Source organism: Urocitellus parryii, chromosome 2 (genome assembly GCF_045843805.1).
Source record: "Urocitellus parryii isolate mUroPar1 chromosome 2, mUroPar1.hap1, whole genome shotgun sequence".
Classification (NCBI taxonomy): Eukaryota; Metazoa; Chordata; class Mammalia; order Rodentia; family Sciuridae; genus Urocitellus; species Urocitellus parryii.
The window spans coordinates 869,658-889,778 of NC_135532.1; the positions used below are offsets into that span (position 1 = coordinate 869,658).

The 20,121-nt window shown below is 61.8% G+C and overlaps 1 protein-coding gene across 10 annotated transcripts in view; it reads right to left on the reverse strand.

Moving 5' to 3' along the window:
- Positions 1-1,126: 1,126 nt before the first annotated feature.
- Positions 1,127-20,121, reverse strand: part of Mcf2l (MCF.2 cell line derived transforming sequence like) — a 100,088-nt gene continuing 81,093 nt past the window's right edge. For 3 of the 10 annotated variants that reach the window (XM_026415137.2, XM_026415134.2, XM_026415144.2), the window contains 19 exons: positions 19,659-19,818; positions 19,243-19,316; positions 18,942-19,018; positions 16,790-16,856; positions 16,043-16,158; positions 14,770-14,839; positions 13,214-13,306; positions 13,030-13,122; positions 12,272-12,397; positions 11,232-11,453; positions 10,907-10,999; positions 9,939-10,017; positions 9,766-9,832; positions 9,011-9,126; positions 8,644-8,736; positions 7,693-7,767; positions 4,820-4,941; positions 3,365-3,477; positions 1,127-2,959 (listed from right to left, as the gene is read on the reverse strand). In XM_026415137.2, the coding sequence (XP_026270922.2) occupies positions 2,740-2,959; positions 3,365-3,477; positions 4,820-4,941; positions 7,693-7,767; positions 8,644-8,736; positions 9,011-9,126; positions 9,766-9,832; positions 9,939-10,017; positions 10,907-10,999; positions 11,232-11,453; positions 12,272-12,397; positions 13,030-13,122; positions 13,214-13,306; positions 14,770-14,839; positions 16,043-16,158; positions 16,790-16,856; positions 18,942-19,018; positions 19,243-19,316; positions 19,659-19,818 (2,076 nt within the window). In that variant the 3' untranslated portion in view covers positions 1,127-2,739. The remainder of the gene's footprint in view (positions 2,960-3,364; positions 3,478-4,819; positions 4,942-7,692; positions 7,768-8,643; positions 8,737-9,010; positions 9,127-9,765; positions 9,833-9,938; positions 10,018-10,906; positions 11,000-11,231; positions 11,454-12,271; positions 12,398-13,029; positions 13,123-13,213; positions 13,307-14,769; positions 14,840-16,042; positions 16,159-16,789; positions 16,857-18,941; positions 19,019-19,242; positions 19,317-19,658; positions 19,819-20,121) is intronic. The other 7 variants (XM_077795107.1, XM_026415138.2, XM_026415143.2 and 4 more) reach the window with 5 other exon arrangements.

Sequence of the window (20,121 nt, forward strand, 5' to 3'; positions counted from 1 at the left end):
TAATTGTGTCATGTAAAGCTTAGATGCAGTTGGCTGTAAAACCAATCTCAGCTGTGCCTCAGCTGCAGCCCTCAGACCCTGGCCAACACGTGGACACCTGTCCAGCTCTAGGGACCAGATCCCCATGATGTGGCCTTTCTAATCCAGGTCTTGGAAACATATTTTTACATTCCCAAATTCTTCTAAACAAATGTTCAATAGCAAATGTTTCAGGGTCTCCTTTAGCAGTTATTTGTCTATTCTAATAGCTTTCAGACCCCCAAATGTCTTCAAAACAAATGTTTAAAAGCTGAATTGTTAAAATTGGCCCAGAAGAAATAAAATACTTGAGTTAATGAATGAATAACAAAGAAATCAAATTGCTGTAAATGATCACCCTACTACAGTCTTTTCATTGGTTTGTAGACACTTGGAGAATGCACCATGTGTGCTGGAACATGGCACTGCCTTTTCTATTTTTAAGGACAGTTAACAGTTTTTACAGGAGGAAGTGGCATCTTGCCCTGCCTGCCAAGGCTTGCTTTCTGTGTTTTGGGCTTATTATTGTTTGCTTAGGTGTTTGCACACTGTTCCTTGTACTCTAAGTGCCCTATTTCCATGGCTGTGTCCTCAGCATTGTTATGCTGCTTCCTCTGCTCCGTACTTTCCTGGTCTTCTTGCTTTCTTTTATTTTCGATCTTGGCATATTTTTATTCCAGGGATCCTTCATCAGTTACCTGCCTATCCAGTTCAGTGCTCTTCCTGTAAGTCAGCCTCCTGTGTAGGTCACCACCTTCCTCCCACCTTCTGTGGGTTGGGCCTCTCTGGATCCTATTTCATGTTTTCTGTTTACTGTGTTCCCTTCCTCTCTTGGGCCCACGACCTTCCTGCACTCTCCGCCACTTTGGTTTGAAGTTGTGGGGTGTTATTCTGTAAAGGTACTCTCGGGTCACCTTCACGTTTTGACGTGTACACCCGTTACTACTTATCATCACCACAGCTGGACGGGGTAAAGCACCCAAGCTACAAGGCCTGCGCTCCCTGGGTCCTGCCGGCCGCCAGCCTCTGTTGCCTGGCTGTGCAGGCCCCCCTATACCATCGTGGGGCTCCACAGGGCCGGCCTGTGTTCAGAGAGCAGGCCGAGAGCAGGGGTTTCTGACGTTTATTCAAACTTCATCCATACAATAAAGAGCTCTGATTTTTAAATTTCATTTACATTAGCAGTTAAAAGAAAAGTAACAGTCAATGAAACATGACGTTTTAAAGTGCCTTCATGAGGGAGAGATCACAGAGAGAGGGCAAGCCCAGGTGGAGACAGAAGGAGCCGCATCTGGACTGGAGATGAGGCGGACCAAGTGTGCACCAGGAGAAACGCTGCGGTCTTCACAGGCCTCGTGCGTGATCCCCTCCTCTGGAGGTCTGGCCAGCAAGGGCTCCCGCACCACAGGGTGGGGAGGGCGCTTCACCTTGGCCACAGCGGGGCGGCAGCCCCCACGGCAGCAGGGCAAGGAGACAGGGAGGACTATAAAGTGACACATGTTCAGCAGCATGAGACCATAAATACGCCTTTACATCCAGATCGTAGGTACACACACAAACACACATACCACACCTGCCCTCCGGGAAGTCTCAAGAGGACAGATTTGTTTCTGAAACACAAAAAGGGTTTGAGAAGCAGAAGGGTTTTGGTTCCAGTTCTGCCATGATTTGAACACAGGAGACCCCTGCACACATCACTCAAGGTAACCCTAACCACACCTGCGGACTTTCCTGCAAGGCCAGGTAGGTGGTGCCAGAGAAGGATTTGGTCCTGCCTGAGGCGCCAGCACACCTGTTCACCCAGCACAGTGGACAGGGAGCTCAGAGACCCCACAGAAACTGCATCTCTACATTGTCTTTAAAAACAACAAAAATACACTAATTCAGTGAAGCTCTTTAAAAAATTGAGAGTCCCCTTATTTTGTAGAAAAGAAGGTTAATATTTTGAATTAGAGTTTAAATTTTCTTGTGAAATGAGGCCGATGCATGTAGAAGGACCTGGTTTCTTACTGCTTTTGGTTGTGAGACACCACCTGATTTTATCCATGTGTGTGGGTTCACCTGTGACCAGGTGTGCTTCAAGGGGTGCCCAAATCATTTAGTGATATAGACAACGAGCTTTGATGTAAACCCCAGTAACAAAAAAATAGTTTTATATCAAATACAGTATCAAATTATCATTTCATGTAAACACAGTGATTCTTGGTAAAGATTTGAGGCCAAAGTACCACAAAAAATGGCCACGGGATTAATCTCTGTTTTTAAAAAATCAGAAACTTATAAAAGACAAGAGTTCCCCAGGCCCCTCTCTCCGGCGGCGTTCCGCGGCGGCTCCCACCGGGACCTTCCCACAGCCAGCACCAGACCAGGCGTCGGAGGCGCCCGCACCGAGGAGGGCGGCCGCGCGCGGGTGAGGGGCTGTCCCCAGGCCCCTCCCCGTCCACTCGGCACCTGGCAGTGGCCCTGGGGCCTGGTCCTGGGAGCTGGCTTCGGCCCCGGGGGCCGGCTGCTGAGGCCTGTCCTCTGCGGCCGGCGGGTGCACGGGGGTCCTCCTGGGTTTGGCTATCTTGGAGCGCCGTCCCCTCCCCAAACTACGCGAGCCCGCGCAAAAGACGACCAGGGACTGCATGCGGGTCAGCGCCGGGCGCAGCGCAGAGCGGTGCTAGCCCTGGAGGTCGGAGAAGGGCGCCGGGCAGCCCTCGCTGCAGCTCGAGGAGTTGCTCAGCACGGCCGACCCCGGGCTCGACTCTGCGGGGACACCGGGAGATCGCTGCGGCGGCGGCCCTCCGCACCTCCCGTGGGACGGGCCGGGGCCGCGCCCGCACCGAGGGCCTTACCTGAGCTGCTCAGACACTGCGCCGAGCCGGACGTGCCCAGCAGGGCCGACAGGCTGCCGGCCGGCACCCAGCCCTCCTGGCCGCTGCTCAGGTCCCGGACGTACCTGAAAGAGGCGGGGTCAGCGGGCAGCGGCGCGAGGCACCGGCACCTGTGGGAAGCGGGAGAGGGCGGGGCGCGGGAGGAGGGCGGGGCGCGGGGGAGAGGGCGGGGCGCGGGGGAGAGGGCGGGGCGCGGGGGAGAGGGGTCGCGGGAGGAGGGCGGGGCGCGGGGGAGAGGGCGGGGCGCGGGGGAGAGGGCGGGGCGCGGGGGAGAGGGCGGGGCGCGGGAGGAGGGCGGGGCGCGGGAGAGGGGGGTCGCGGGAGGAGGGCGGGGCGCGGGAGGGACGGCGGGGGGGGCGCGGGAGAGGACGGGGCGCGGGAGAGGACGGGGCGCGGGAGAGGGCGGGGCGCGGGAGAGGGGGGGCGGGGAGAGGGCGGGGTGCCGGGTGGGCCCAGCTCTGACCCCTTACCAGAGCCCCTCAGCGCCCTCCTCCACCACCTCCACCACGTCCCCGCTCCTCATGGCGAGGGTGTCTGGGCCCCCCTTCTCATCGTCCAGCACCACTGTGTACTTCCCAGGGACCTGCGGGAGACGGACACAGGCGGAGTGCCAGTGGGTCAGCACCTGCTGCTCAGTGCCAGCAAGAGGACACGAACTTGTGCTGCACTTGGCACCTGGGCAGCGCCACTCAGGGCAGGGAGTGTGCGTCCAGAGCGGGCTTCAAGACACCCCGCCCTGGGAGCAAGGACCTGTTTTAGGAAGATGCTGCTAGGCGCCTGTTATCACCACGTTAGAAACCCAAGCGTGGGTGCCAGGCGTCCTCAGGCTCCCTGGCCTGGCGGCTGGGCACACTGGGCTTCGTGCTCCGCTCAGCAACCCCCCTTCTGGAATGCCTGCCCTCTGGCCGGCTCGTTCTAGGTGGCCCTCTCAGGCTGTTCTCTTTGTGACAAGGCTGAATGCTGTTTTGTGCTTCCTGTGAGAGGAGATCCTCATCTGTTGTGTTCCCTGCATTATCAGGTGTTGGGAATGCTGGTACCCAGTGGACACTAAACCACTGTCTATGGGGTTAGTTCTGCTGTGGAATGTGGGCCGAGGAGCAGAGGCTGTTCTTGAGCAGCACGGGCACTCCTGGCCTCACAGAAGCACGTGAGCTGCAGGAGGCGCTCTGGCAGCAGGGCCTGGGCAGGATTGGTGAGGGCCCATCCTCCTCACACAGCTACCTGCCCCAGGTGGACAACCCCAACTTGGCTCCCTACTGGGCCCAGAGCAGCCAGCATCTCCACACTGAGAACAAGATCCAACCCCTCCCCAGGCCCCACTCTCCCCTGTTCACCAGCCCCAGTCCCTCCTGTGTCCTCCTGTCTGCCCTTTCTACTCTCCCCTGTTCACCAGCCCCAGTCCCTCCTGCCACGCCGCCCTCCCTGTGTCCTCATGTCTACCCTCTCACTCTTGACCAGTGTTAATGCGCCCTCTTGGGAAAGACCCAAATAGGTATTTGTGGGGGTCATCCCGACTCTAATATGGAATTTAATATGTAAATGACTTTTCCTGCTGTACTGTTAAAAACAGGACATGGTTTATAATGCGAGCCCATACCTAGGGATGATGCAAATCCACAATCAAGATAATTCAATTTCTTAAAAAGTGAGATGGAGGCGCCAGTATACAGTGTTAGGAAAGCTTAATTAGTGCATTCTGTCCATGTGGAGGGTGAGTGACAGGACACACTATGCAGGGGCTGTAAGTTGTAGATACACAGTGTGCTGGGACCTTGGGCATGGACACTGACCCAGGCCAACACAGAGCACTTCGGCGTGAGGAACTGTAGCTGCACTTGCAAGACCCAGGCTGAGGTAGGTCTTCTAGAATACTCCTTCTCCAGGGGACAGCACCCACCACCACCACCCAGGCAGGACAAGGTTACCAGCTTCTTGGGGCCCACTCCAACATCCTCCTCTGCGTCAGATGAGTTGATGGGTTCCTCAGCACTTGACCAGCCGCCCTCGTCCTCAGGGACCTCCAGTGAGTGGGACGTTTTGCTCCAGCCTAAGGGAGGAAGAGGCTCCAGTGAGGGCCACGTCCATGAGAAGCTGCCATCCATCCAGCTGTTCCACGCGAGTCCCACAGACTCCCTGAAATGTGCAGCCATGGGTCCAAGCTGAGCCAATCCCAGGACCCGCCTGCCTAGGCTCCTGGCTCCACCCATTGTCAAAATGCTGGGACTGTGTTCCAAGTCACAGGAAGACTGATGGGGTGTGATGGCATCTGCTCCCAGCTGCCAATCCACAGGGAGAGAAAGCCCAGACCCTGCACGGAGACCTGTGCCTGTGTCAGGCTGCAGCCCCACAAGCCCCCACCCTACAGCAAACACTGGAGGAGAAGGCATTTCAGTTAACACGGTGACAACCAACACCTCCCAGACCAGCCAGGAAGGCAGTTTCTAGCCCCAAACGACCCCACGGATCTCTGGTCTGTAAGCTGAGGGGGCTGTGTACTCGCAGGGTAGGGAGCACCCAGGTGGGGATGCTGAGCAACCAGGACAGGCTGTACAGTGGTTGCCACAAAGCCAGGCTCTACTTTGGCCTCTAGTCCAGCCCACCAACCCTGGCCAGCCAGGCGGGACCTAGACTATATCTATTGCCTTGTTAGAGTTCCTCCTGCCTAGTGTCCCCCAGGGGTGGCAGTGGTGTTCCCATCATGGGGGAGATGGAGACCAGGAATTCTCAATGGTGATAAATAGAGTAAGTGCACTGGGCACCTGCCTTCAGTACCAAGAAGCACAGGGCCGAAGACAGATGCCCAGGGCATTCAATGACACCTTAATGCTTCAACAAGGAACAAGCGTGTCAGAGACAGGCAGAGTGCCCAGTGGGTTTGCACCTGCCACGGCCTGCTCCAGGCTGAAGCTGCCTTTTCCTATGAAAGAGAGGTGCTGGGGTGTGAAGAGGTCACAGAGGAGCCCCAGGCATGAGTGCATGTGTGCCTTACCCAACCCACGAAGACAAACCCTCTCTGAAGGCCAGCTCCCTCCCACGCCTGAGGACGTTCAAGGCTGGCAATGAAAAGCTTCTGCTGAGAGGCCTGGAAGTCACCTTGTCTTTCTGGACAAGGGAGCCGGCCCGTCCTCAGACCAGGCCAGGTGCAGCCTGAGCCCTTCCGAGCTCCACTCTCCTGGGGCTGGCTGCAGGCGAGGGGGATGGCTGTGCAGCTGGCTCTGCAGGTGCCACACCAGGCTTGTGCCTGGGCAGGACCTGGGGACTGGGTCTGCGGGGCAGTTGCCTGTCCTCCCTGCTCCCAGCCTGCCTGCAGCTGCAGCCCAGCTTGGAGCTGGAGCACTGGCGCCAGGATCGGCACCTTCTGTAGGCAGAGCCTTCTCTCGGCCCAGCCGGATGTGACATGGAAACCCCTGTTTAGCATCGTGTCTGTGAGGGAGACCTCAGGGCTCAGCCTCTGGCACTGCCAGAGGACCCCCACAGTGCCAGGCGGGGGCTCGGCCGGGAGCCTCTGGACAAGCCCTCTGTCGGGCTTCAGAGGGTCCCTGGCGAGAAGGCGTGCGGGAGACGTGACAGCCTGCTGAGGGGTGGGCACACAGAGCACTGGAGGCGAGTGGCCTTGAAGCCGGTGCCCCCCTCTCAATCTGGGACGCTGGGGGATTCTGTGCAAGATGAGGCCCAGGTGACCTGTGACCTGTGGCCTGTGACCATTTTCCACAGAAAGGTCCTTTATATTGTCAATGCTGCAAAACGACTTCCAGGCCCATGGCTTTCAGTAAAGCACTGGTCATGGCCCACGGAGCCGTGGGGGGCGTGGGCCCAGCACCACAGGTGCCCTCCCAGCAGCACACACAGTGCTCACTCCACTCACAGGAGGGGGGCACCTGCAGAGGCAAAGCTGCCTGGCTGCCAAGGGGGCGGACGCCGGTTCTGCCCTGCAGTGTCCGCCAGGCCAACTCGGCCAGCCCTCGCAGTGTGCCCTGGGCTGAGAGCACCGAGGGCTCAGAGGCTTGGTCACCAGCAGAAAGTACCTAACGGACAAGCAGACCTTCGCAGAGGCTGCCAACCGAGCCCACCTGGGTCTCGGCTGCAGCGGGCTGGGTGTCTGCCTGTGCTTAGGACAGGCGGGCACGCCAACCGGCTCCTGGCTCTGAACCATGCCCAGCGGCAGCAAGAGGGCTGGCGTGGGAGGCTGGGGGCTCTGAGCTTGGAGACCGGAATGAGCCTGAGAGCCCAGCAGTACGGGTGGCCTCTGGGGCGGACTGGGATGCTGTTCAGCGTGCCCCTGGGGACCTTCACGACTGTTTGCACAGCTCAGGAGATCTAAAACCTGGCACTCTCTCCTGCACCTGCGTCCTTGGCCGGGCAGAGGAGGCCTTGGGTGTCCCTGGGGGTGGCCCTTGGAACATGAATGAGCAGGAAACAAGAAGCCCGGTCCCAACATGGAGTTTGGTCCTCCCATCTGCCACACAGCCATCTCCCCTCTGCCAGGGGAGGGTGGACCAGATCTGTCGCCTCATGGCCTCAGAAGGCTGCAAGCTGGTGAGGCGGGCCGGGTGCTGGTGCTGTGGGGCCACAGCCACTGGACAGCAACCCAGCCCAGCTCCAGCCAGGTCACTCATGAGGGCCAGGTCTGCTGAGGGGTCAGTGGGAAGCCAGGGTCCCCCAGCATCTGTCACCAGGCATCTAGCTGTAGGCCACCAGGGCCACCTCTGGCTGTGGGGCCTGCTCGTGTCATCCTAGGTGACCTGCGTGGGCCACACAGCGCCCTCCCGGCCGGTGTCCAGCAGCTGAGCCATGCTACCTCGCAAACCAAAGGGAGTCGGGTCGCTCTTTACTGCATGCCGCTTAGCCTTTCTGTCAGGACTGGTAGGAGAAGCTGCAGGAGGAGGCAGAGGCAGAGAGAGAGAGTGAGGGGTGGCCAGGGGCGGAGGGGGCCCGTGAGATGGGATGCACACAGCACCAGGGGTTCCCTCCAGATCAAGAGTAGCTTTGCGGGCAGGCGAGGTGGCATGGGGGAGGGGGAGGGCAGGGGGGAGAAGGGGGGCTGCTGGGCTGTGGCTTGGGCTCCGCCCCAGGACCTGTCCTGGGCTCTGCGTCATCAAAGGTGCAGCACTGTGAGGGCTGCTGCGCCCCTCAGGCCTGACGCCGGCCGAAAGCATCATCCACACTGAGAAGAGCCCACCGTTCTCTGCACCAGCATCTGGCCACCGGAGAGGGCCCTGGTCAGCCTGGCCTCAGGCACTGGGAGGGAGCCTTCCAGGGCTGGGGGCCAGGCCTCTGGCCACCAAGGAGCACTCCAGGCCGATGGAGCCGATGGGATCTCCATCGGGCATCCTTGGCCAGCCCGCTCACCAGCAGGTGCCCGAGAGGGTACCTGACCAGGGTCTCGGCTGTGGTGGGAGAGTGTTTGCAGCCAGAAGGACAACTGCTGGGCAGCTAGGGGAAAAGAGGGGCGGGCAGGGCAGGGAGAGCAGAGTCGGGCCAGAGAGCCAGGAAGCCCAGGTCGGAGCAGGCCCACAGAGCTGGCCTTGACATTTTCAAAAGGACACCCTGAAAGGTGACTTTGGGAGTTGGTAATGGACACTCAGGGGTCACAGGAGGATGCTGTGAAAGAGCTTTGGATGGGCTGTGCATGGGATGAAGGGGCGGGGCCTCCTGAGAAGGCCCCCCCAGGTGGCCACCACACCATGCAAGACAGAGGCCCCCACAGGAACACAGGTGAAGCAGACCTCAGGCAGCAGTGCCTCTTTACCTCTCTGACCTTTGAGGTTAGCAAAGCCCTGCAGGGTGAAGCGCTTTCTGGAAAGTGCGGAACTTTCTGAAGTAGAGCTAGAGACCGCGTCATCTAGGAGGAAGAGAGACGTGCAGAGGGCCTGCAGCCCGGCCAGCGTGGCGGGCAGAGAGCCCAGGGGCCGGTCCTCATGCTTCCCCGAGTTGGCTGGAGCGGGGCGCAGAGAGTCAGAATGCGGGGTGGGCAGTGAGTCCCAGGCCCTCTGGAGGGGGAGGGGACCCTGAGTCCCAGCACTGCGCCCAGTGCCCCAGGAAGGGCACGTCCCCGCACATGGCCGGAGAAACACTCTGTGGAGGCACGGGTCACTCGTGTCACGGCAGACACCCACCTTTGCCTTTCTCGGGGGGCTTCGGCAGCGACGAGCTCACATATCCTTCCAGACTCAGGGGGTCTGTCTTCCTCTCCTCCAGCTTCTTGACGTGTCTCGAGTTCCCTCCTGAGGGGCTGGTGACATCAGACACACAAAACGGCTGCCCAGTTAGCTTCCAGAACTCTCTGAGGATGGGAGTCTGGGTGCTCTCGGCTCCCAGCCCACCCCCAGGCAGCCCACCATACTGCCTCAGAGCAGGGAGCAGCCCTGGACAGCCAGTGTGGCCCAGTGGCGGTCCAGCCAGGGAGCAGGTGAGAGCAGGAAGCACCCTCCTCCCCACCAGGGGGAGTCGCTGGGGGGGTCTCTCTAAAGTCTCTGTTTAGGGCTCATTTATTTGGGCTCCACTGATTCCATGAGTGATACAAGGTGACTTTTGTAAGAAAGAGGAAGAATAAAGTGAACCAATAAAATAACAAAGGAAAAATGAGGACAGAGAGAGGACAAAGCAGTGCACGGCGAAGTCCCCACCGTCGTGGGAAACAGACCACAGGGAGCAACAGTCAGGAGGCCGGGGATGGGATGGCGGGGAGCGGGCCGAGGGTGTCTCTGGGGCTGACCCTCGGGGAAGCCACCAGCATGTAATTCCCAGACAATGACACTGGAGGGACCTGGGGCAAACGTGGCCCCAGGACCAGGAGGCCCCGGTGACAGTTGTGAGTGAGCTCCAGGGCCGTGCCAGCTGTGCCAGGCTCCCAGCCTTGTGTGGGCCTCACCTGGTGCTGGACGGCGCGGGCAGGGGCAGGCTGTGGGACTGCTCCAGGGTCCTGTGCTGGCTGGCCTCTGCAGGGGAAGGAAGGCCGCAGGCCGTGTCAGTGTGCTCTGCGCTCAGGCAGCCTGTGGGAGCTGTGGATGCCTGAGGGGACAGGAAGTGGTGCCGGGCCCTCACCTCGACACGCCTGCAGCTGGCTGGTCAGCACCTTCCGAATCTCATTCACCCACGCGGCTTTAATTTCAGGAGTTGGTGCCTGTTCCCCAAAAGAAATGCAGGAGTGAGTACCGGGGTCCCCAGTGACATGCACTCTTGAGACTTCCAAGGACACTCCTGGGAATCCAGTCAGATCACTGCCATGAGTCACAGGGACAGATGGGGACCCATTCGTGGGACGCTTGCCTTGCAGAGGAAAGGGCCTTGCAGCCGTGCCCACAGTCACCTGTCAGGAGGCTGGAGCTCTGGGGACCACCGTGGGGTCTCCAGCAAACCTATGCTGGGTCTCTTTAGGTGACAAGATCAGTGGCTGGTCTGAAGCCCACAGGTCGATGACAAACGGCCAGGTGGGGGGCCCGGGTTGGAGCAGTCACAGGGCTGCTGTGCAGGCTCAGGACAGCAAGAGGCCCTGGGCCCCTGGGCTCCGAGCCGAGTGCTTCCAGATGGGCTGCTCCTTGGGGGGCCGTGAGGGGTCCGAGCAGGGCCCCTGCTTGTCTCGGCTCTGCGGGGCGTTGGTGGCAGGGCTGGAGGGCATCCTGGGCTTCAGGGCTGCCTGCCCATGCCCCCTGCGCAGGGCCATGTCATCCTTTGTGTTAGAATCCTGAAGAGCACGTGGCCGGGCCCCGCCCCACACGTGGCTCAGCCCCTCACAGGGCACTTGGGTCAACTAGGGCCTCAAGCCAAGGGCTGTGTCCCGAGTCTACATTTCAGCTCCGGCTCCCCATCCGCTCAGTGAGGACAGTGCCACCACTTCTGCACCAGGGAACCAGGCCCTGAGACGAAGCCCTCTCCTGCGCAGTCCACCCTGGATCCTGCTCAGGTCCGTCACCCCGGGCAGAAGACACAAGGCCTATCGAGAGGGCTTTCCCAGGCCGTCCTGAGGAGGAGGGCTCCCCTGCACCTGGCCTGTGGACAGGTGAGTGCCCTACCTGGACGATGTAGACCTCCTCCCTCGCGTTATACCAGATCTCAAACTTCTTGGCGTCACCCTTCACATTCTCTGTGATGCCCACGGCAGTCATCTGGTGAGTGCAGAATCAGAGACCGGTGTCAATGTCCACTGGCTTGAAGACATGGGGGCAAGGTGGCGGGAACCCCAACTCTCAACCTAAAGACCACGCCCCTCGGTCCTGGGGTCCTCACCTGGTGCTGGGCACCAGTGCCCGCGGGGTCAGACCCAGGCTTTGTTAGACACCGACCCGGCCACAGGCGTCCCTCCCTGGGACCGCAGGTCTGCACCGCAGTCTCACTCACATTCAAGGACTGCTTGTAGCTGTAGGAGGGGGCCTTCTCATAGCCCTCCCCGTTCTCCTCCCGCTTCTTGCAGAAGAGCACGGCCTTCTCGTGCAGGAACAGGTGCCGCTGCATGGGCTTGAACCTGGCCAGCTCCTTCACCTTGGTGTGGCCCTTCTTGTGGTCTGTCCACACACTGAAGGAGCCCTGCATCAGCAGCTTCCCCAGGTCACTGAGGTTCCCCTGCCACAGGACAGAGCCCAGGGCGTCAGGGGCCGAGGTGGGGCCTGGGCAGCTTCCCCCTGCAGAGGCCACTTCCCAGCCCAGGGCACTCTCAGGAGCCAAAACCATGGGGACAATGAAAGATGGGTGACTGCCGGGGACTGGGAGGAGGAGGGACATGAGGCAGACAGAGGGTCCTCGGGCTGTCAGACCGTGACACTGCAACACTGGACACAGAAGATTATGCATTATCCCCAACTACGGAATGCTCAGCCCCGGGAGAACACTCGGAGCCGCACGTGACAGTGACACGTCAACACTGGCAGGTGTGCCACTAACGCAAGACGTCAGTCACAGGAGGAGGTGTGGCATCTCTGCGTAAACAAGTCACATCTATTAATTTAAAATGAGATTGAGTGCCAAGTGGACAGGGGGCAAAGGCTTCAGCGGCCTGAGACGGGCCTATGAGGGGCAAACAGCAGTGTGCCTCCGATGGCCACTTGCCGTCAGTCGCCTGCCCCAAGCCACACCACAGGAAACAGGTGGTCACAGCTGCTCATCAGGGACGGCTGTTGTCAGGGCAGAGTGGAGGGAGGAGGCGAGAACCCTGTCCTGCTGGAGACCCGTGCCCTTGGGAGGAACGTTCCTGCCTCTCCCCACGTGCAGAGGGGCCCCATGTGGCCTCCTGCTCCTCTTAGGTCCACCCAGACCTCCTGACCCAGGACCCAGGCTGCCGCCAGGTTCTGGGCAACGCCTGTCACCTCCAAGCTTAGGGGGCTTGGAGCTTGGAATCCTTGCAGGAAGCCCTGTGGATGCCCCGCCCGGCCCTGGGTCCTCACGTCATAGCCGGTGATGGCGATGAGGTGCATGGAGTCGTTCACGGCCTTGAGGATGCCCAGGATGGAGCTCAGCGCCTCCTGCAGGTCCTCGGCCCCCTCGCAGTTCCTGCTGTACTTCAGCATTTCCTGGGGCCGGCGGGGGACAGAAGGACCTGCTCACCTGGCTCCCCAGGACAGCTGGCTCCCCAGAATGCAGCCCCTGAACTGGCCCCAGCCAGCCTGGCGTGACTTCAGCTGGGACACCGCCAGCCACCATGCCCGCACACTCTTCAGCAAGTGGCTGCCGGCTCCCTCAGCCAGCCCACGGCAGACAGGAGCACAGGCAGGGGCATGCCCGCGGCACCCCTCCCGAGGAGCTCCTCCTGCCAGGAGCCCCAGTGAAGACACAGAGTGGACGCTGGGCAGACCCGCAGGAGGGCTCTTCAGCTCACCCCTCCCCTCTCCCGGATGGGCTGGGGGCCAGCAGGATCAGCAGGGCATGGCCCCCCCGAGGAGACTCATGGGCCTGTCTGCACAGCATCCTGCAGGTGATGAGCAGAAACCCATGGGAGGGGGGTCTGTCCAGCTGTTGACCTCTGTCCCTGGCCCTGACCACGTCTAGCACACAGTGGGCCACACAAGTGGCCGATGAGCAGGGCCACAGCAAGGGGGAACCAAGTGGCTCAGAAGGTACCTCTTGGCTTGGAGGCAGGGTTTCGGGGGAAGAGGCCCAGGCCTGGGCCTGGCCGCAGGTGGGGGAGGCGGCCAGGGAGGCCCACCTTGAGCAGCAGCTGGTACTTGGTTATCCTCTGCACGGGCTTCAGCAGGTAGGAGTCCAGGCTCAGCTTGTGGTCCAGCTTCTTCTGGCACTCCTGGAACCACAGAGGCCGGGGTCAGACCACGCCCACGGTCCCTGGGGCCAACCGCAGAGGAACAGGCCCTCGGAAGGGCCCTGAGACGCACCTGGAAGAAGGGACAGGCGGAGCACTGTCTCCACAGGCTCTCGGAGCGGGGCTTGTTCTGACAGTACTTCTCATAGATCTGGAAGTCCTCCATCTGCAGCCAGGGGACGCACGTGTCACATGGTCACCTGGAGGTGTCTGCCGGTCTCTGAGCATCGGGGGGCCTGGGGCTTGGGGTGTGGATGGTCTGGGGCACCGTGACTTGGGGTGCAGATGGCTCTGTGGGCAGGGCAGTGCCGTGCTGCCTCTGACAGGGCTCGTTTTAGAGAGAAGGCCAGGTTGGGCTCCCCACAGTCACCTCCACCTCTCTTGACTCAGCCTTCCTGGCCTGCCTTGGACTTTCTAGATCTGTCCCTGGGCAAGCCCCTTGATGGATGCCGAGCTGGAAGACCACTGTGGGCTTGGAGGCAGACTGCTGGGCGGGGCCGGCTGCTGGGCTGGGCAGCCTCCGGTGGGCAGCTGCCCTGCACCTCTCCCACTGAGGGAACCCCTGCCCAGGGTCAGCAGACGGTGGGATCCCAGGATTGTGGGGCACTGAGAGCTTGGGGGCATGGGCAGCCTGTACCCCCCAATCTTTGAGCCCAGGTCCCCCTGGCCCCCGGTGGCTGTGCCCCTCGTTGGCTGGCAGGTCAGTGACGCCTCCCACCGAGCTCCAATCTCACTATTCAGTTAGCTCAGTATAGCTGGCTTTTCCCTCGGGAATAACGGCTACGAACAGAGGCACACAGACAACTCTCTCCGCAGAGAGTACTTCCAGGGCTTGCCAACCTCCAGGAGTGTCCATGTCCTGGGTGGGCTTAGTGGAACATGGAGGACCCTCCCCAGAGGCTCTACTCCCACCCTTCTCATCAGCTCTCAGGAGACGCTGCTGCAAGTTGGGACCACAGCCTCTGGGAGGGTTCCCCACCCTCCTGAGACAGCACCTAGGAACACGCCAAGAGCCTGGCTGGGCGGCCACAAGACGGCTCCTCCCTCCTTCCTGCCCACCTCTGGGTGCCAACCTAGGACAGAGCCTCAGCCTCCAGCTCTTTGAACCGTTTAGTTTTTCTGCTGTCCGTGAGCTGCTGTCCAGGTGGCTAAGCTGTCTCTCCCAGTGCCCAACACGAGGGGACCCTCGGGTTGGGAGGCACCTGGCCCATCCCGACCCAAAGCTTCCCACAAATGCCTCCCTTGGAGCTGTCCCCACAGCCCTGGGAAGGAGGCAGACGCCAACGATGTTAAAGAGGGGACCATAGAGCTGGGAACTCCAGAGCCTTGTCCAGTGCTGTCCAGCAAGTGGGGCCCGCAACCAGGGCAGGAACCACCCCAGCACAGGCGTGGCAGGACAGCTCAGCTCCCTGAGGTGCACTGGACCTGGGCACTGGAGCAGTCCCAGTGCCCAACGTCATGTTGGACGGCTTTCTCTGCTTTGAACTATCCCTTTGCCCCTCTGGGGAGTCCACGTCGTCTCGGCACCCTGGAAGCTCCTGTGCTCTGTGGCTGCGTGGGGACGGGTGGGACCCCAGTGGAACCTGAGGCTCCGGTGTCCGGCAGCTGGGAGCCGCGGTGGGTACGCACCCTTTCAAGGAAGCACCTTCCCACCAGCTCCGGGCAGTCCGTGCAGCGTTCCAGCTCCCGCAGGAAGACCCTGGACAGGGAGGCCCAGGGAGGCCTGCTGAGTCTCCGCACCACACCCAGGGCCCAGCCACACCCAACCAGCGGCCCGTTTCCAGAAGACCTCCAGCTGTCCTCTGGATGGCCCAGGACTGTGTGGTGCCAACGCCCACCAGGCCTGGGGACCCCGCCGCCCAGCCTGACCCCGGCTCCTCCTGTGCGTAGCCTCAGACTGTTCACCTCTGGGTCAGGGGCAGCACACGCAGAGGTCACAGCTGCTTTGCCATCAGCAGGAGCAGCAGGAAGTTAGAAGAATCAGGTGGGCAGTTAGGGGCTCTGGAGGCCCCTGCCCCCTGGCCATGAACCTGTGGAACCCTCTCCTCGGCTCCAGGGTGGGCTTTCCTCTCCAGATTTCTGGCTGGCATTTGCCCCTGGGGGAGAGGGAGCTGCTGGGGTCCACCCTGGATGCTGGGACTAGAGCTCTGACTGGTGCCCAGGGTCAAGGGTGCTACGGAGGGCCTCATGACCACTGGCAGGTGGCTGGTGGGCAGGAGGCACAGATGACAGAGGAAGGAGCAAGTGGAGGGACAGTATCCTGGTACTGCTCTGACCAGGTCCACCCAGGCTGGGCCTGGTTCCAGGACCCAGGGACGTGCTGTCCACCTGTGGGCCTTCTGCGTGCCCTGCATGACAGTCGGCTCGTTCGTCTTCTCTCTCATGAGCTCCCAAAGCCCATAGTGAAAGGAGCCGAGCAAGCAGCCCAGCTGTACCCACTGTGCACTGCCCAAGCCACAGAGAGGCAGCCGTGCTCCGAGGACAGCAGCACCCTGTGCTCTCGAGGGGACAGCAGAGGGGACAGCAAGGAGGGGACGTCTGGGTCGCCAAAGGACAAAGTGCATCTTGCTACGTGGTGTGACCTTTAGGGCCCCAAAGCAGCAAACGCACATCCTTTTGGTGGGGACCAGGAGGAGGACAGAGGGGTCCGGCCCACTCCTGGCTCCCGGCACCACAGTCCTTTGGACGGCTTTGCCACACGGGGCCACCCTGGGCACTTGTCAGCAGAGCAGGCCCAGGAGGGCTCTCAGGATGCGCTGAGCGGCCACTGTGCCTCTGCGCTCTCTGTGCCTCAGGCCTGGAGAGATCTGTCCCCATCGAGCAGAGACCAATGGCTAGCAGGTCCCGGCTGCCTTGGAAGGGAGAGGTCACAGAGTGTGTGGGGGCAGAGGAAGGGCCCCACCTGTTATGAAAGTGATAGATCTCCTCCATATTTCCAAACAGAACGTCCTTCTTGTTGTGCAGGCCAGTCGAAATGAGGTGCGTCATCAAAGGATTCTCCATCTCAGCCGCGTAGCCCTGCGGGAGAGGGCAAAGCTCAGCAGGAGCACCAGACCCGGAGATGCAGGTCAGGCAGGAGTGGACGGGTGAGCTGGTGGCGCATGGCTGTCTCTGAGCTGGGCCTCTGAACAAGGCCCTCGGCACAGAGTGGGTCACCAGCAGCACCCAATATGGGCCTCCTCCTTCCTCTTGAGCCTTTTTATTCAAATTCATACAAAGGGCATGGACCTCTGTGCACCTGCAAGACTCACCGTGCGTCTGCTGCCAGGAACCTCCCGGTCACTCCTGGAGTGCTGGGCCCAGCAGACCCTCCCCAGGTGCCCCAGTCACCTCTCACCCTGGACTGCCTGGTTCCAGAACTTCCCATAAGCAGAGCTGCACACTCTTGGGCCACCTCGTGCCCTGTCACTAGTCTGTCACGTGTGCCGGGGGTATTAATGGCTCTGGGCTGCTGAAGCCTCCGTCCTGGGAAGATCTACGCTCTCAGCTCTGTCCTCCCTTCTGTGGACAGGGAGTACGTCCAGTCGGGCTGCTCTGAGCCACGTGGCCTTGGGCATCTTAGGTGCTTTTCCATGGACACAAACTTGCATTGTTTCCCAGCGAAGCCACCGGGGGAGAGTGGACCCTCCCCCTGAAGCAGGAGCCTCACCTCCAGGACAGAGAGCAGCTCCTCCACGTAGGCCCGCTCGGTGTCCAGGAGCTCGTTCATCACGTGCCTGTGGCCGGGGCGTGAGGAGAGCACACACGTGAGGCCGGGCAGCAGCAGTCCTGGGTCTCGAGTCAGGTGGTAGGTAGATAAGCTACCAGTCCAAGGAAAGGGCTGGCCCAGCCGGAGGGGCTGCAGGGGAGCTGAGCCCTCTGGACACTTCTCAGGGCTCCCCTCGCTGCCCTGGCCTCACACCCCTTGCTGGCCACCTCTGGTGCTGCCTTCCAAGAGCCATCCCCTGACCCACGTCCTGGCCTGGGGGTTCCCTCTGCAGAAAACCAGCCCTGTCCTCATGCACACTGTCATCAACACCCCTCCCTCTGCCCCACTAGGGAGCCCCACCTCCCAGGGCCTCCAGGGCTGCAGGGCCTCCAGGCTCCCCCTGTGGGCACCTCCTGTGCCCCCCGAGGGCTGGGCCTGGCTCTCCATCCCTTCTGTCACCCAGCCAGCTCCACTCCTGCAGGTAGGCATGCAGTGGCCCTGTGGACTCACTCTGTGCCCTCAGCTGGGGAGCCCCTGAGGGGGACGGGCTTACAAATAAGACATTCAGGACCCAGCCTCCCCCTTAGGGCGAATGACCAGCCCGCCACGTAGTCCACAGAAACCAGGGTCAACGGCCCCGGACTGCACTTAGGTGAGTCCACGCTGAGCAGCCGGCAGCACTGAAGGCCCCCCGCTCCTGGGCCTCCCCACGGCCACAGCCTGGATGGTGCAGGCTCGCTGATCTCCGGCCTGTGCTTCTGTGTCTGGAAGCCTCTCCCACGCCCCCTTCTCCCCTCTGCCCGTTAGCCTCTGCCAGAGGCAGCAGCGGCAGGTCTGTCCCTCGCTGGGCCGCTTTAGTCTGCTCCCGCGTTTCTGTCCTCCACCCCTTCAGAGGGCTCTGCTGTGGGTGCTGGGGACACCCTGCCCTCTGCTTGTCCCTGGGGCCCCAGGAGACTCTCCAGACTGGACCCAGGTCAAGGTCCCCTGGCAGGCTGCTCAGGGTAAACAGGGAGAGTGCAGATGTCCAGGGCACTGGGCAGGGGGCTGTCCCGCACACCGTCAGTTGGCCTCCTTCTAACTGCTGATGTGCCCACCAGGTCTGGACTGACCGTCCTGCACTGTGGGTCACGGCTTCCTTCCACTCAACCTCCTGTGCTCCGCTACCTGGCTCTGGTCACCACCTGGAGTGCTTGGCCCCCAGCCGTCCTCCCTTGAAGCTGAGTGGTCAAGACAGGGAGGTGCTTTTTGACTGCACCACAGTCCATGAACCTGGGACCTGGGTCCCTGGGGACAAACGGCTCCAGGAGGTATGTCCAGGGCCGTGCTGCCCTCCGCCGTGCTCTGGCAGTGTGTGGTCACTGATGACAAAACCTCAGCCACGGACCCTAGCTGGCCACGCCTACCTGCTTGCGCTGCCCTTGGGGCCATGGCTGCTGCGGGGACGTACTGGCCTGGTGCCCTGGTGAGCCTCCCCCTTAGCTGGTGGCTAGTGGAGTGGTCGTGGATGGCCGGGGACGGTCTCTCCCTGGCTCCACTCCTCCTCTCCCTCAAAACTGGGCCCCAGCGGTTTCCTTCTTTCTGTGGCCCCCGCAGGGCGGCCCAGGAGGCAGCACCTGGCCGACACTGGCCATCCAGGGGGTAAGGCAGTGGCTCCCGATCCCTGACACTCCTGGGGCAGTGCTCGCCCCAGGCTCCCCCATGCCACAGATGACCTCCTCAGAGGCCAGGTGGACGCCAGGCCAGGGGACTGAGCCTGGTGGGAACAGGAGGGTGCTGGTGAAGGAAGTCCTGGCCGCTGAGCCTCGCTGCAGGTGGAGGGACGGGTGTGTCTGAGCTCAGAGCCTGGCCTGTGACGCACAAGCCCAGGGGCCTGCAGCCTCTGTGGGGGCAGGTGGGCGGCCAGCTCAGTGGAGGGTGAAATCCTCCGAAGTGACAGGTGGCCCGGTCAGGAGAAGCCAGTGGAGCTGTCCAAAGGCCACGCGGGATCTGTGTGTGCAGCCGCAGCCACAGTGTGCCCCGCTCTGCACGCTCCTGCTCCCTTCCCGCTCTGCCCGGCACTGTCCGGCACTCACCACACCCAAGCCTGGGGTGCCGGCGGAGAGCTGCCACCCACCTGCGCAGGATGGCCAGGCCCTCCTCCTCGTCCCCCGTGGAGCTGTCCCGGCCCTGCCGGTTCTCACTCATTTCACTCTGAGGAGAGAACAGCGAGTCGGCGTTGGGGATCAGTGGGAGCACCCCAAGGACCCAGGGCCAAAGCCAGGGCCCTGCCCGGCTCCCGTCTGGGCGTCGGAGGAGAAGGAGCCCCGCAGGCCGTCGAGCTGGAGGCCAGCCAGGAGGGCTGGGGCGGGCCCAGGAGGAGCGGAGGCCCTTCCCTGGGAGCCATGGCCTTGGGCATGGAGATGGGGCAGCCTCACCTTGGCCCTCCTGTAGGGCCCCCTGCGGAGCGCGCTGCCTTCAGGGCCAGAGTTCTCAGATCCCCGCCAGGAGCCTGGTTTGGAGGAGGTGGGGAAGGGGCGTTAGCTCTCCCTGGGGAGGGGACACAAGGAAAAGGCCCAGGGAAAGGACCCACGAGGGGGTGGACACAGTGATGAACTGGCTGGGTGGAACGAAGGGACAGCCCCACTGACCAGCCTCCATAGCCTGGGGACAGCGGTGCTTGCAGCCGAGGGGGAGCAGGGTGGGTGAGAGGAGGGAAGCTCGGGGTGTGGACCCCTGGAGCCCCCAGCCCAGCAGGGCTCCACAGGCCAGGAACAGCCCTCTGCCCACACAGGGAGGTGGGCCTGGCGCTGGAGGCCTGGTGGGGGGGAGGGAGGAGCCAGAGGGGCTGCACCTGGGGAGGGGCAGGGCGACTTGGTGAGCGCCTCTGGCCGGGGGGCCACGGGCTGCACGGGCCGGGTCTGCTTGGCCGCCAGCTTCTTCAGGCTGGCCTGCCGGCGGTGGAACATCTCCTGCATGCTCTCTTGCTTCTGGAAGACTTTCTGCACGTGATCCTGGGAGGACAGAGCTGCTAAGGGTCTGCAGTGTCGGCACCAGCCCCCAAGCACCCCCTGTCCGACGGGAACGCGCCTCAGCGTGCAGAGACCCATCTGTGCATAAGATGGCGTGGCCACACCACACGGAGTCCTGATCTCTACTGGGGACCTCCTCCAGAGCTGGCAGGGCCAGCTGTGGGAGGTGGAGTCCATGTCTCTGTTGCCCCAGAGGGTGGGGCTTGGGAGATACAGGGCTGCTGTGTCAGGAGGCCCTGGGGCAGGCTGGGGTCCAGAGGAAGTTACTTCATAAAGAGCACCCCC